The sequence below is a fragment of the Kogia breviceps genome, chromosome 13, assembly GCF_026419965.1.
Source record: "Kogia breviceps isolate mKogBre1 chromosome 13, mKogBre1 haplotype 1, whole genome shotgun sequence".
Classification (NCBI taxonomy): domain Eukaryota; kingdom Metazoa; phylum Chordata; class Mammalia; order Artiodactyla; family Physeteridae; genus Kogia; species Kogia breviceps.
In genome coordinates this window covers 54,105,122-54,119,527 of record NC_081322.1, presented here as the reverse complement: position 1 = coordinate 54,119,527, position 14,406 = coordinate 54,105,122, and the positions used below count along the sequence as shown (strand labels likewise).

Below are 14,406 nucleotides of genomic sequence, written 5' to 3'. Positions count from 1 at the left end.
TATATGTATAGCTGATTCATTTTGCTATACAGTAGAAACTAACACAACATTGTAAAGCAACTATACTCCAATAAAAATTAATAAAAATATTATAATTGTAAAATCCATAGCACAGGTAGAAAATATATATATGTGATTTAACACAAAGCAAATAAATGCTCATGCAGTGATCACCCAGGTCAAAAAATAGAACATTGCCAGCATCTCATACCCGCCCCCATTGTCCATAGTAATCCTTTTCTCTTTCTATAAGATAGACTCCTTCTAAATGGCAATTGCTTCCTTGATTTATTTGATAGTTGTCCATCTAAGCATGCATTCTCAAGTGTTATAATTTACACTTGCCTATTTTTAAAATTTATACAAATAGAATGATGCCCATATGCTATGTAGTCTTTCCTGTCTGGCTTCTTTTACTCAACGTTAGGCTATGAAATTTATTCATGTTGTTGCACATAGTTGTAGTTTGTTCAGTTTCCTTACTGAACAGTAATTCATTGTATAAATACACCACAATTTTTCCATTCTACTGTTCATGAGTATTGGGTTTGTTTTCAGTGTTTGGCTATTACTAACAATACTGCTAGGACCACTTTTATAGAAATCTCTTGTGGCACATATCGTACATGTGCTTGCATTTATATTGGGTATGTGCTTCAGAGTAGAATTAGTAATAATACTGCTTTGCCAAAGTGATTTTATAAGTTTTTACCTATTAAACTCACTTGTTAATTCTAATAGTTTATCTGCAGATTATTGTATAGTTTCTATGTGCACAATCATGTCAGTGATGATTAATGACAGCTATATTTCTTCCTTTCAAATCTTTTAACATTTTATTATTTCCTTATTATTTATTATATGCTCCAGTACACTATTAAATAGAAATGTCTGTGTTTTATTCCCACTTTTGCAAGGAAAACTTTCAACATTTCACAGTTAGATGAGTTGGTTGCTGTAGGTTTTGTGTAATGGTCATTCATTAGATTAAGGAGGATTCTTAATATTAGAAACACCCACACATACATCAAAGAATATTGTATTACATAAAATAATTTTTCTATATTTATTGAGATGGTCATATACTTTTTCTCCTTTATTTGGTTGTAAATTATATCAATGATTTTCAAATGTTAAACCAAATTTATATTCCTGGAATCAATCCAAATGGGATATGGATATATTATCCTTTTATACATTGCTGGGATGGTTTATTAATTTTTGTTTAGAATTTTCACATCTATATTTATAAAGAAATTGGCTAACTTGTAATTTTTCTTTCTTGTAATGTCCATGTCTGGTTTGATATCATGGTTATCATGAAATTTTTTATACATAAAAGGCACCTGTTAGTCTCAGCTGATGCATCTTTTAAGGTAAACTTAGTAGTCTTCTCTTGCTATATTTAAAACTATTTTTCCATTTTTATCTCTGATTTTACTGATGTGCCTGAGAATGGTTTATTTACTTTTTTTTTCAGGAAATAACTTTTTATTTTATATTGAAGTATAGTTGATTAACAATGTTGTGTTAGTTTCAGGTGTACAGCAAAGTGATTCAGTTACATATACATGTACCTATTCTTTTTCAAATTCTTTTCCCATTTAGGTAGTTACATAATATTGAGCAGAGTTCCCTGTGCTATACAGTAGGTCCTACTACTCAGCCATTAAAGAGAGTGGTTTATTTGCATTCATTCTGCCTGAGGCTCTTCAGGCTTCTTGAGTTTATGGCTTGATGAAATTCTTCAAATTTGGAAAGTTATCAGTCATTATCTCTTAAAATGTTATCTGTCTTTTGAGAATTCCATTTGTACACCTGATAAACATTCTCTCAATCATCATTGTCTTATACACCATCATTTATGTTTTCCAGTCTTTTCTCCAGACTTCAGCCTTTGGCTGTGCCTAAATCTGCTCTGAAACCTATCAAATGAGTCCTTAGTTTCAGTTACTGTGTATTGTCAGTTCTGTGATTTCCATTTTTGTAGTTATTTGTTCTCTTTCAAAATTCTCCATCTTATCTTTTACCTCCTTGAACATAGTAAACACAATTATCTTAAAGTCAATATCTGATATCTCTAATATCAGAGGATTTTGTAGACTTTTACTGATGCCTGTTGTTTCTGCTTCTGCTGGTTCATGCTGTCTTCTGTCTTTTTGCCTGGATATTTTTAACTGTGTCTTCCAACTATCTGTGCAAACACTTGGTAGAAATAATCTATGCCCTAGGATATTACTTTCTTCCAGAAAGGGTTTATTACTTATTATTACTTTGGCCAGGTATCTTGGGGAAATAGCTTTTCAGAATTATCTTAATATAATTTTTAGATTTAATATTATATGAGGCTGAGCTGCAGTCCCTGTGGAAGACTATTTTGGATTCACCCTTTGGTGAATTTTGGATTCACAGGTACTGCCTTTCAGTGAGGGGTGTTCATCAAGTCTATTTTCTTTCATGAGAGCCTGTGCTCCAAATCTCCTAGTGCCTGAAGACTGTCAAAAGTGGAGCTCAGCCTAAGCTTCAGTTACCCCTTCTGAAATAACAAATAACCTCAAGGAAAGAGAAGCTCATAAGCTGAGCCTCCATCCTCACTGTATTATACCAATCTTCATTGTTTTATTAGTTCTAAAATATAAGCTTTTAAAAATACTTTGTCCAGCTTTTCTTGTTGTCTTGGTGGGAGAATTGTTACAAATTACCTCATCTGACATTACTAGAAGTGGAATTACTTTTCATATATAAACCCATTATACCAGATAAGGAAGAAAACCACTGAAACTGAATCCAATTTCTTGAGGCATGTTTGTTTAACAGTAATATTCTAATTCAATTAGGGAAGCCTTTTGACAAACATAAAACCATTCAAAATAATCCAAGCTTAAAAGGTTCAAGTAAATATTGGGAAAGAGATGTCATTTTATATTTTTAACCCAAGTTCATTTTCAGTTCTATTTCAATCCTTATATTATTTCCATTATTACTCATATCAAGGCCCTGGCACTATGCTAGGTATTAGAGACACAATATGACTATGTGAGCAAGATAGACAGAGCCCTTGCTCTAATGAACCTTAGAGAAAAGTGGAGAAGACACCTAGGATAAAATGAGGTAATCTGTGAAAAGCGCTCAGCACAGTTCTTGCTGTATAATACATGTTCAAATACTATTTCTTTTAATACACACAGTCTTTTCCCAACAGCCTGCAGTTCGTAGGCCTCTGTGGGCATCTCCTACTGGGTGGAATTTTTGGGGTAAGCAATGGTGTGCAAATAGATGAGGCAGTGGGGGCTTTATAGATAGTCCTGTTTTCTTGAGGAAGCTTACTGGGACATAAAATGATGGTAATGACAAGAAAAGGGATAGTAAAAGCATGCATTTTGGAGTAAGGAGGAGAAAACTTTTGGAAAAAATAATGAGAAGTAAGAAGGACACCCAAAACTCCTCCAGGCCTTGAGGTCCAAGAGAAAATCCTGCCCCTACTTGACAGACTGTGTGAGAAAAGATGTCTTCAAAGGAAAACCAATCCTTGGGAAAGCACAAAGGTAAAGCGAATACAGAGAAGAGGTTGAGGATTTTGCTAAGGAGAGACTACAATTTTAAGATGGTATGATGGCAGCATGAGTGTATTATTTTCAAGGAAAATGGAAACAGCAAATCATTCCTTCCCTTCCAAAGTATGCAAGATATTCTGCACCAGGGACAAACTACGTTACTTCTTCTCATTTTAAGGAGATTATTCTATTCCCATCATTATATATTGAGTATAGATTATTTAAATTTATTATTTAACTTTAGACTCATAATTATTAAAAAAACATATATAGACCAGGTTAAGATATTTCTCATCACCCGGAGATGAATCAAGTGACATGTTTTTTTTTTGTTTAGAGGAAGACGTGGGTGTATTTTTACTTGTACATGGGATAGTTGTATTGGTATACATATCTGGGAAGAAGCATGTATGACTGTCTCTCTGTGTGTGTCTCTGTGTGTGTCTCTGTGTGTGTGTGTGTGTGTGTGTGTCTGTCTGTGTGTGTCTGTGTGTGTGTGTGTATTTGCAGTCATAGTCACGATCAAGAGGAGACATTTACTTTGGTTAGCTTAGTATTCCTCACTGTCTTCTGACAATAACATCCTCCTCCTTGGGCAACTGCTCCTCTCTGTCTCCTCCCCTCCCATATCCTAGAGGTTTCTGATGAGGCTGCCAATTATTGTACTGAGCCACTCCAACCACAAAAGATTGCTTTGGGGCAATCAAAGTGTCCCATTCTCCTGGTCACAAAGATTAATTGAGGATGTGATTAAACCAGACCAATAAGAGCCCTTCCCTATAATATTTATATATACACATTGGGAAAAGACAGCTGTCTCTCTTCTGCAGTCATAATCTTGATTGACCTGAGTGAAGTGGGGACTATTTGCAGCCATGCCCATGTGGAAAATGCCCATTTGATCACATGGGAGTGAAGTAAATATATATGTAAGAACAGAACTGAAAAATGGAGAAAGTATTGGTGATACTGTTACATTCCTGGATTCAAAGATATGTAAGACCATCCACCTCTTTTTTAGGATTCAGAATAGACAAAGGAAATTAGAGTTTATGGTAAATGGGGTTCTAGTTCAAATCCCAAAAGACTAGATGTGGAAAAAAACCTGGATAAGGAATAATGTAGGTAGCTCTGGTCTGAGAGGACAACTGGATCATAGTTCAAGTTTTCAGTAATAAAATATGTGAATGTAAACAAGTTATTTAGTCTTTCCAACACTCAGTTCTCTCCTCTGTAAAATGATAAAATTAGCTTCAGCTATTTCTAAGATCCTTAAAACTACAAACTTGCATGTCCTAGACACCACTAAACTAATCACACTTTGAAATAAGTGCCCTGCCTGTGAATAGCAGCTTAATAATTTTTTTCTTATAATAACATTTTTTTCTTTTCCATTCCTTTGCTTTTAAGCTTTCTGTTAAAAATAAAAAGTATGATGCTACTAGATTAATCCAGTGGAATGTAAATGCAATCAGTGACTAAATCAAACGTGTCTGTAGTCCACAACATTTCCAAAGCAAAAACAAAATTATATATCCTTCTAATTTGAACCAGCTGAAGTAACTGCTGATTTTTATAGCTCCAATGAAATAGTGAATTGTCAGAATTGATTGTCTCTGCCGATTATAATGCTAAACACTTATGTACAGCAGCCCTTAAAACAAATTTAGAGGTTCTTGAAGTTTGGCATTGGAAATGCCCCTGTTTGTCCTTCCAGTGGGGTCTCAACCCTCTCAGTCCCTCCCTCTGAATCCCTTGCCAAGCTCATGGCATGGCTATTAAGTTCATGAACGGTGCCAACTAGGATAAACTGTAGTGGCTACATGGAATGCTGTATTGGAGAGGGTTACAAGACTGTATCCAGGCTTGTGGGAAAAGATGCTCTGATAAATAAGCAGTGCTGCAAAATGGCACAATTGTCAAAAAATGTGGCTTTTCTGATTATGATGGATATGTGTCTTCCAGTTGCTAACTTAATTTTGTATTCCAAATGTTATTTGCCTTTTAATAGAAAACTTTACATTCAATTTTAAATGATAGGACTGAACCTTTGATTTGTATATAACAGACTTCCCTACTGGGTGATACATTTTGGGACCAGGATACTTTCTATGTTATTCTTTATATCCAGCCATATATTCAACTTACTGACTATGCCAAGAAAGCATGAATTTATACCCCTGGTGTCTTTCACAACTCCAGTTTGTTCCCAGCATGAAATACCACTTATATTGGTTTGAAATTCTATTCTAAACTTAGAGCCCACGATTTCTGTGTGGGATGTAAAGTTGACAAAACACGTACTTTTTTCCTAATGCAAATCCTACATGCGTTGCTTTTCAGGTAGTCAGGCTGACACTGTTGGGGGCGTGTAAGACAGAAAATAACTCCGGTTAAATAAAAAGGTATGGAGTGAAGAAAGAGGAACAGATCTATTTTGTTAAATGGAATTTTTAGAGACACAGAGCAAATGGTTCTGTTTTGTTTTGAAGAAGATTAAGAATAAAAATAAAATATTTAAAATGAGAGTGAATGCATGTTAGGAGGTCAAGGAAAGCTGACAATCTGCTATTTGTGACAACATTTAATAATATTCAGATTAATTATAATATTGGAAATGGAAAACTCTGACTTCAAATGAATAATGAATAGCAAAACCAGACATGGCTCTGAGGTGAAATGTGATTTTCATGAGGATGGGAACATTTAACATTTATACAGCAGTTCATATTCTCAAAGTCATATATCAGTGACAACTGTAAAATACATCTTTAATTTGAATTGATGAAATACTCTGCAGGGGCACATTTGGATGGTAGTACTCTCCCTTCCCCAAATAAAAAGAGAGAGAGAGAGAAGAGATTTGGATAAACAAATGCTTAAAAACTGCTTATCAAAATGGAAGTCAAATGCCCTGATATACCATCTTTTGAAATGATTTAGTTCTTGGTAGGTATGTCTTTGTAATTCATTCACATGAATATTCATAGTATGTCACAACTCTTCATGTATTTAGCAGTTAAGGGTAATACACATTCTGAATGCAAACAGATTGATTTATAAACATGTACTGTAATGCTTAGACACTACTTAAAATAAAAGCCTTTTCAATCATTTATTTTCTCCCAAAATGTCATGTCTGTACTGCTCTTCCCATATCCTTGCCTTGGCTTAACTGTAGCTAAAAGTTTTCTTAAAGACCACACTTGCCCAGAGATTTCAGTCCAACTACCTACTTCTCTGCTCCAACGCTCAACTATTAACATGGCTCCGGAGAACTCAAAAATAGTCCTGTGGTGGAGATCCAATCCGAGGAATAGGGTTTTATCAGGATGTCATGGCCAGTCCCAATTCTACCCCCTTGCAGTTAGGTATGACCAAGAATTAGGTTCTCACCACGGAGTAGAAGCAGCAGTGCTCCACGCTACTTCCAGCCTTAACCCATGTAGCCTTGCAAGCCTTTTCTCTCATTGCCAGCTGGAGTACCAAGAATCAGAATAATTATGGAAGCCACATAAAGATGACAGAGCTGCCATTATAGATGCCCACTAACCTGGAACTGTTAACCTGAGAGGGATACGTTTTCATTTTTATTTTAGAGGAGGTGTATTTGGAACTCTTTTTGTTTTTCCCTCTTTGATTACACTAACTAATATAAATGGATTTGTTACTACAAACTTATGGTCTATAAACCTCGCTGGCCTCTCAGTAGAATGCTGCACTCCTTAAGAAGCTGCCTCTCTCTTTACTTCTGCAGCTTGTTTTTTTTTTTTTTTTTTTTTTTTTTTTTTGTGGTACGCGGGCCTCTCACTGTTGTGGCCTCTCCCATTGAGGAGCGCAGGCTCCGGACGCGCAGGCTCAGCGGCCATGGCTCACGGGCCCAGCCGCTCTGCGGCATGTGGGATCTTCCCGGACCGGGGCACGAACCCGTGTCCCCTGCATCGGCAGGCGGATTCTCAACCACTGCGCCACCAGGGAAGCCCTTCTGCAGCTTTTTGAAACCTTTAGAACTTTCTTCAAGATGTCATTCTAACCTCTAACCCTTTGTTTCTCAGCAGATGACATTGGCTCACAGAGAAAATAATGCCATCAGGCATGAATTCCTTTCATTTTTCCCCTTTCATAAGTCAAAAATTATCCATATTTGTCCCATTTTAATTATTCTTACTTTACCAATAATTTTATTTCTTTTCAAAAGAACTGTCCACATGAGCTCTAACTTTACCCTTCCATTTGCTTGAAGATTTTTCTGTATTCCTTACCTTTCCTCTCTCCTAGATCATTAATCACTCTTCCTTCATTCCTGTATTCCTTCCTTTAAAGGAAAATATGATTGAAGCTTTTTGATCTCAATAAAAACTCCTGTTGTACCTAGTGTCCCCCTCTAATTCCTAATCCATCTCACTCCTTTGCTTTTTATATAAGCTTCTGTGAAGTATATTCTAGATTCTCTCTTCATTTTATGATTTCTCATTTGCCCCACATTCTGTAATCTGGCTTCTATTTCTAAGGCTCGTTTGAAATTGTCTTAAGGAAGCTGTAATCATCACTGTTGTTGACCAGTATTTCTAAAAGGTAAATTTGATTATTTCATGTTCTTGCTTAAAATACTTCAGTGTCATACTAAATTAGAGTTAAGTCCAAAAATCTTAGTATGGCTTATAAGACACTTAAGTATCTGGCTCTTTTTTATTCTCTTGTTTTTTCTTGTGGAGCTCCCTTCTAAGTACCCTGTGAAGGGATTACTGAAGTATTCAAAGTTCATTATGGGGCTTCCCTGGTGGCACAGTGGTTGAGAGTCTGCCTGCCGATTCAGGGGACACGGGTTCGTGCCCCGGTCCAGGAAGATCCCACATGCCGCGGAGCGGCTGGGCCCGTGAGCCATGGCCACTGAGCCTGTGCGTCTGGCGCCTGTGCTCCACAACGAGAGAGGCCCGCATACCGCAAAAAAAAAAGTTCATTATGTTTAAACCTTTATAATATTTTTGGAGTTGTTCCCTCTTCTTCGAAAGTATTGATATGTACTCAATTGATCATTTATTTAAATAATTTCTTACACTTTAAGACCCAATTCTAGTATTTCTTACTCTTAAAGCCTTTCCTGTTGCATTGAAACTCCTTTTCTGTCATCCAATGCATAGTGTTTACTGTACTTAGAACTTACCAAGCTGTGTTATAATTTTTGATATACCTTTTTTACTCTCCTACTAGACTGTGAGTTCCTTGAAGACAAAACCTTGTCATGCTTATCTTGATATCACTAGAACCTAACCTAGGGCTGAGGACACAGTAAAGAGTGTGTGAGAGAGAGAGAGAGAGTGTGTGGGGGGGGGGGGGGGAAGAGAGAGAGAGAGAGTGCACAGTGGAATTAATGAGTATGTTATTTCCTTACTTATAAGTAAGATCATAAAGTTAGTGACTCTAGTTGGTATTCAGTTGTGATATACAGGTATAACAGATTATATCACTGATAATGCAAAACATCAAAATGTAAAGAACAAGATGATGATATTGTGAATTTTTTCAAAATTAGCAAATAGAAATATTCATTTATATTATTTTTAAAGAAAAATTTGTATCTAAGAACTGATCAGCAAATAATTTATCTTTTATAAGAAAAGTATTGATGCTTTTATAAGAAAACAAAAAACATAAATCATAAATTGCTTTTGAATAGCAACCAGGACCACAGAGTGATGGTCATGTGCGATAGACTACAGAGCAGCGAGCAGTAATCTGAATTATGGACTCCACAGGGGCCACCTACTACAGGATGTTGTCAGTCCTCATAAAGAGGACTGTGGTAGTGGACAGAAGCCAACTCTTTGGAGAAAGGAGTCTTTAAGAACAAAGGAGCATCCATTGCCTTTCTTAATTGAAGACTGGATTGACGTAGGCAAATTTCTGAGAGAAATGTTTGACAGAGTCAGATGTGTGTGAAGCCTGATATTGGAGACTCAGCTATTCATGAGTCATGGTTAAAGAGAGGAAAGTTTTTAATTGCACTGGAAGGCCTTTTGTCATTTGAAACGCGCTGGATTACACAGTTTCTAAATATTCAGTTGGTAAAGCCAAACCTATGGAATGGCTTTCAGCCTTTGGTTAAAGCAGCAAGCTCAGGCCAGTTAGAGAAAGTAATGAGGACAGAAGGAGATTTTCCATGGCACAAACAGAACACAAAACAATTTAAAATAAAGTGAACAGCAATACTGAGATCAAGTAAGATTAATGAACTAATAGTTCATTTGACGCTTTTCTTGTGATTCTGAAGACTGTTTATCAAGCGAGCTTCAGAGGAATTTCTAGGTCATGTGATGGGATTTCAAGGTCAGATGAAAGTAAATACAATCCAATGGTCCCGAAGTTCACTTTCAATGTTCCTACTTTCTTCTATATTTATTTGTTCATTCTAAAGTTTAACAAGCCAGTATTTATTCTTTCCATACCTAGTTTGTTTTTGCTGTTTTTCTTCGCCTACAAAGCTGAAAGAAAGGATTTCTCTTTTGTATATTTCCCCTGTAAGCTACTTCAACCAAGGCAGTATAACAGTAGCTTACATTTGTTAGCTCATGTATAAAACTTTCTTATATTATGACACTCTGTCCCCTCCTCCCCCCTTTTTTCCCAAAAGCATTCTAGTTGGTTATTTATTTTTGTCTTCTATTAAAATGAACCTGAAAACTTAGACACACATAAAAGTTACACCTATCATTATTTTAAGATCCAAGGAATGAGCACTTTCTATCCTAATTAAATACCCATAAATTTGCTCCCACTCAGTTTAAACATATAATATTATATACATTTCTTACTGTTTTATTTCTGTTTAACACCAGTTTAGGTATAGGCTTTTCAAGTATAAGCTGTTCATGTCTGTAAATTAATAAACAGAAGGTCTTGAGAAGTAACCCTAAAACTTCGCTTTCTTTCAAAAATCCCTAGTCCTTGAAAAATAGGTGACGGATGATAAATAGCTATTTACCTCTATTTATATCTCTCCTCACTGCTCTATAAAAAACACAAATTGGCACTGAACAAAACAATGTAGTATGGTCTTAAAATAATTAAATTTTTAAAAATTTTTGTTTTATTTTATGATTTTTTTGGTGGAAACCAAAAATCATCAAAAAACTTCTCTCCTTGCCTCCTGAATCTTTTTACATTCTGAAATTCAGTTTTGATGAAAATACCTTGTTCATGGTCAAATACAGAATATGTCTTACTGATTGTTAGTTTATGATAATAGTTGACAGAGCAGCCAGATTTTTTTTTTTAATGCTCTAAGAATGAATGTTTTTGGCTGCTAACTTGAATATTTAGAATATCTAGTGAAAATCACAAGGCGTAATGATCAGTATAATCAGGTTGGAGAAGCGGCTTGGACAAAATGAAACATTTTCTAGGAGAACAAGCTTTCATGGTTTGCCATTGATTTATAAAGACCAGGCCAGTTAATAATGCATACAGGAACAAGTGTCCCTATATGCAAAACCAGGATAAGCCTATCTGTGCTGATCCTACAGCAATGGAAAATGTGAAAGTACATCAGAAGCTATCACTGAGAAGAGAGAACCACCACTTTTAGGTCATGTTGTAAGATTCTAGTGAACTGGTGTTCCTTTAAAGTGAATACCTGTTTAAAATGAAGAAGACCAAAAAAATGAAGAAAGGCAAATGTATTATTTGTAATATTTTGTTCTTTGTCCTGAAGAATGAGATGTGTAGCCTTAGAAGAATGTCAGTTGCTTCACATGGGAAAGCTTCTCAGAGTTCCATTTGAAACGCAAAGACATTTTATGAATTGGGTTTCAAATAATTTGAAAGAGTTCTAGTAACTTTTCAAAATGAGAAATATACTGATTTCTTAATGTCTAAGAAAATTCAAAAACTCATCCAATAAATGGGTTAAAAGCTTGTTAGCCTATTAAACATGTTTAGCTAGAATATTTTTACTCTTCATTTTCCTTCTAGTATGTATGACATGAAATCAGTAATTGGGAATTTAAGAGTAACATCAGTCACTGGTCTGGCTCTCTAGTCTTGTTTCAACTTTTTTTTTTTTTTTTTTTTACATCTTTATTGGAGTTTAATTGCTTTACAATGATGTGTTAGTTTCTTGTTTCAGCTTTTTAATGTAAGTTCTTAATGAGTTACATAAGGAATTACTATTTCATCAGTTAACTACCAGTGAAAGACTATGAAAGTGACTGCCAAATGGAGATTCAAAGCACAATGTTTTCTTCAAATTGGAAGCACTGTGGTGATATTGAATGGAGATGCCTTTGGGGGCAAAGTGAGGAGAGCTCTGCTTTTGGAGGCTCCTCTTCCCCACCTTAAAAAGTAGGCACCAACCCAGGGCTCCAGGGGGGTGCTGCTAGGAGTTTGCATCTTTCCATCCATTGGTGGACCTAATTTGTTGTGGTCCTTCCTTTGCCTACAAATGGCATTGTCTGCAACATAGTCTCACTTCTCTGGAAAGGTATCAGACTGGTAGTCAAAAGCCCCAAGCCCAGCCCTAGGTATAGAATCCTGTATAAATCATGAGAGTTACCCGGAATTATTTCCTCTTTTGTGAATTAAGATTGCTTACTTCCTAACCCATTTATTCAGCTGGTATATGAGCACTTCCTATTGTAGGAATTGGGGCAGCAAATACAGAGCTGCCAACATGGAGGCAAAGAAAATAGCTGTTGTAGCACTCTTCTGAGTTTCAAATATTAAAACAACATGTGTGACTTTGTTTTCTGATCTCTGAAGTACCATGCAAATTGAAGAGGTTCTGACAATCAAAGCCAGCAAGCTAAGGCTAAAAGTTTAAACCACAAACATTTGTTAGGTTGAATATGAGAATAAAATAAAAGGTAAGTGTAGTCAACCCCTGATTATTCACAGATTGGCTAGAGTGTGTGATTATCAATGCCCTTTGATTCTCCTCCTTCTAACTGCCAGCTATTGAATATTTCTCTGCTCATTGACACCTGTCTAGTAGTGGGAAGGTGAAATGCTAATCAGCCAATTTGGCTAATTGTTAGCTGCTATGATCCTTTTTATTTTATTTTTTTGAAGTTGAAATAGAGAAAAGTTGAAATCTTTTACTAAAATATGAGCTGTAGGCTTCTAAACTTTATGCCACCTTCCCTTTCTCTTACTTCATAGATAAATTCAGGTACTTCGTTTTCATGAAAGTATTAAAAAGAATGAAGAATCTAGTAATTCATCAGTTCTCTAGTGTCAATATAACTTCACATTACATATTACTTATTAGCCAGTGTTTGGACAATCTTAATCTCCTACAGGAAAGCCTTAGGATTTAATAGTTGCAACTTTAAGTGTAGCCCAATATAAATAACTGCACTTGCCAAATGGATTTAGACCAATAGGGAATCAACTTGGAAAAAATGACAAGACTACCCTCCCCTTTGCCTTGGGTAGACATTACAGGATCCTCCCCACACCAAATAAGGGGATGAAGAATGTTCTGAGCTTTAAGGGCACTAAGAATAAATCTGAGCTATCACGGATAAGATTACTTTCAACTCTTTATTTCATGTTTTCTGACACAGAACCCCAAATCTGTAATTATCTTAGGGAAACTGTAGGGGCTTAGATGGTACTTTCTGGTTCCTTTGCCTTTTCTTGGCCTATCTCTCTTTGGGGCTGGAGAGCTGGTGTGTGTGTGTTTCCCTTACAGTGCCCCCCCCCCCCAAAAAAAAAGTGCTGAAGAGTCCTAGGGAGATGAAGCTATTTTTGTTCGAAGCTGATACTTCTGCCTGAGCCACAAGTGCTGCTTGGAAAGGGCTCAGGTTGTTTCCAGGGGGGAGAACTCTGCAGAGAAGAGACAAAAAGTTCAACAGGACAACAAAGGAGCAGCAGAAACAGCCAGGAAAAGGAAGAGCCCTCACGCTTTCACACAGAGCCCCCTATCAGAGTTCTCCAAACCTAAATTATTCTGCAAAGGGCCACTTGACCGGAATTTTTGCCTGCCTTTTCCTTTCTCCAACCACCATGACTGAGATCACGGCTGAAGGTATTGCTAGCATTTTCCAATAGTATCAACTAGGAAAACAAAAAAGAAAAAGGTGGAAATTGACAGTCCCATTGATGGTCAATGTGTCCTCTTAAAATGTTGCTTTTAGATAGCTGTCTTGATGGATGATTCTATATGGGATCAGAGAAGTGGGTTTGGGAGCTGAGAGGCTGGCAGATGTGTGTGTTGGGGAGTGAAAAGAAGTTTCTCTGAAATTTTGCATGTGGAAACTGCTATTTGCCATGCCAAAGGCCCCACTAGTTAACAGTTGTCACCCACACCTCTATAAATAGCTATGGTCATGCAACGTTAGGGCTGATATCTTACCTAGCAAAAATTACAAAGTTTGCATGCAAGGCTGGAGACCACGATGAACTTAAAGTGTTGCATTTAATGTTGAAACTTAGAGAACTGATTTTGAGCATTTTGCTTTATGACATATCAAATTGGAGATCTTAAATTTGTTTTCCTTTCTAACTTTAGTATATAAATATGCACACACACACATATAAGATTTATATACCTAAAAATTTTGTATGTATGTTGGTGGGTATTCAGAGACAAGGTTTGAAATTGCACAAAATCACTTTAAATCAGTATGGTTTTAAAAATAGAGTAATTAAGCTTTTGATTCTGATTCTTTTCATGCACTCATGTCTTTACCTCTACATGATGAATCTATATTAAATATTTTCTGTTTTCATGCTTATTCTGAAAAGGTATATGCTTTTCTGTTTTAAAGCTTATTCTGAAAAGGTATGTGCCACACCTTAAAACATTTTTATTATTCAACCATGATAGCAATCATTTCGCCCAAATATAATA

The 14,406-nt window shown here is 36.0% G+C and overlaps 1 protein-coding gene and 1 long non-coding RNA gene across 18 annotated transcripts in view; one reads left to right on the top strand and one right to left on the bottom strand.

Moving 5' to 3' along the window:
• Positions 1-14,406, bottom strand: part of LOC136792358 (uncharacterized) — a 91,990-nt gene that overhangs the window by 76,258 nt on the left and 1,326 nt on the right. The window lies entirely within an intron of this gene.
• Positions 13,068-14,406, top strand: part of TRDN (triadin) — a 502,784-nt gene continuing 501,445 nt past the window's right edge. For 13 of the 17 annotated variants that reach the window (XM_067010670.1, XM_067010680.1, XM_067010682.1 and 10 more), the window contains exon 1: positions 13,305-13,581. In XM_067010670.1, the coding sequence (XP_066866771.1) occupies positions 13,560-13,581 (22 nt within the window). In that variant the 5' untranslated portion in view covers positions 13,305-13,559. Of the gene's footprint in view, positions 13,582-14,406 lie in introns of all 17 variants that reach the window. The other 4 variants (XM_067010684.1, XM_067010683.1, XM_067010686.1 and 1 more) reach the window with 2 other exon arrangements.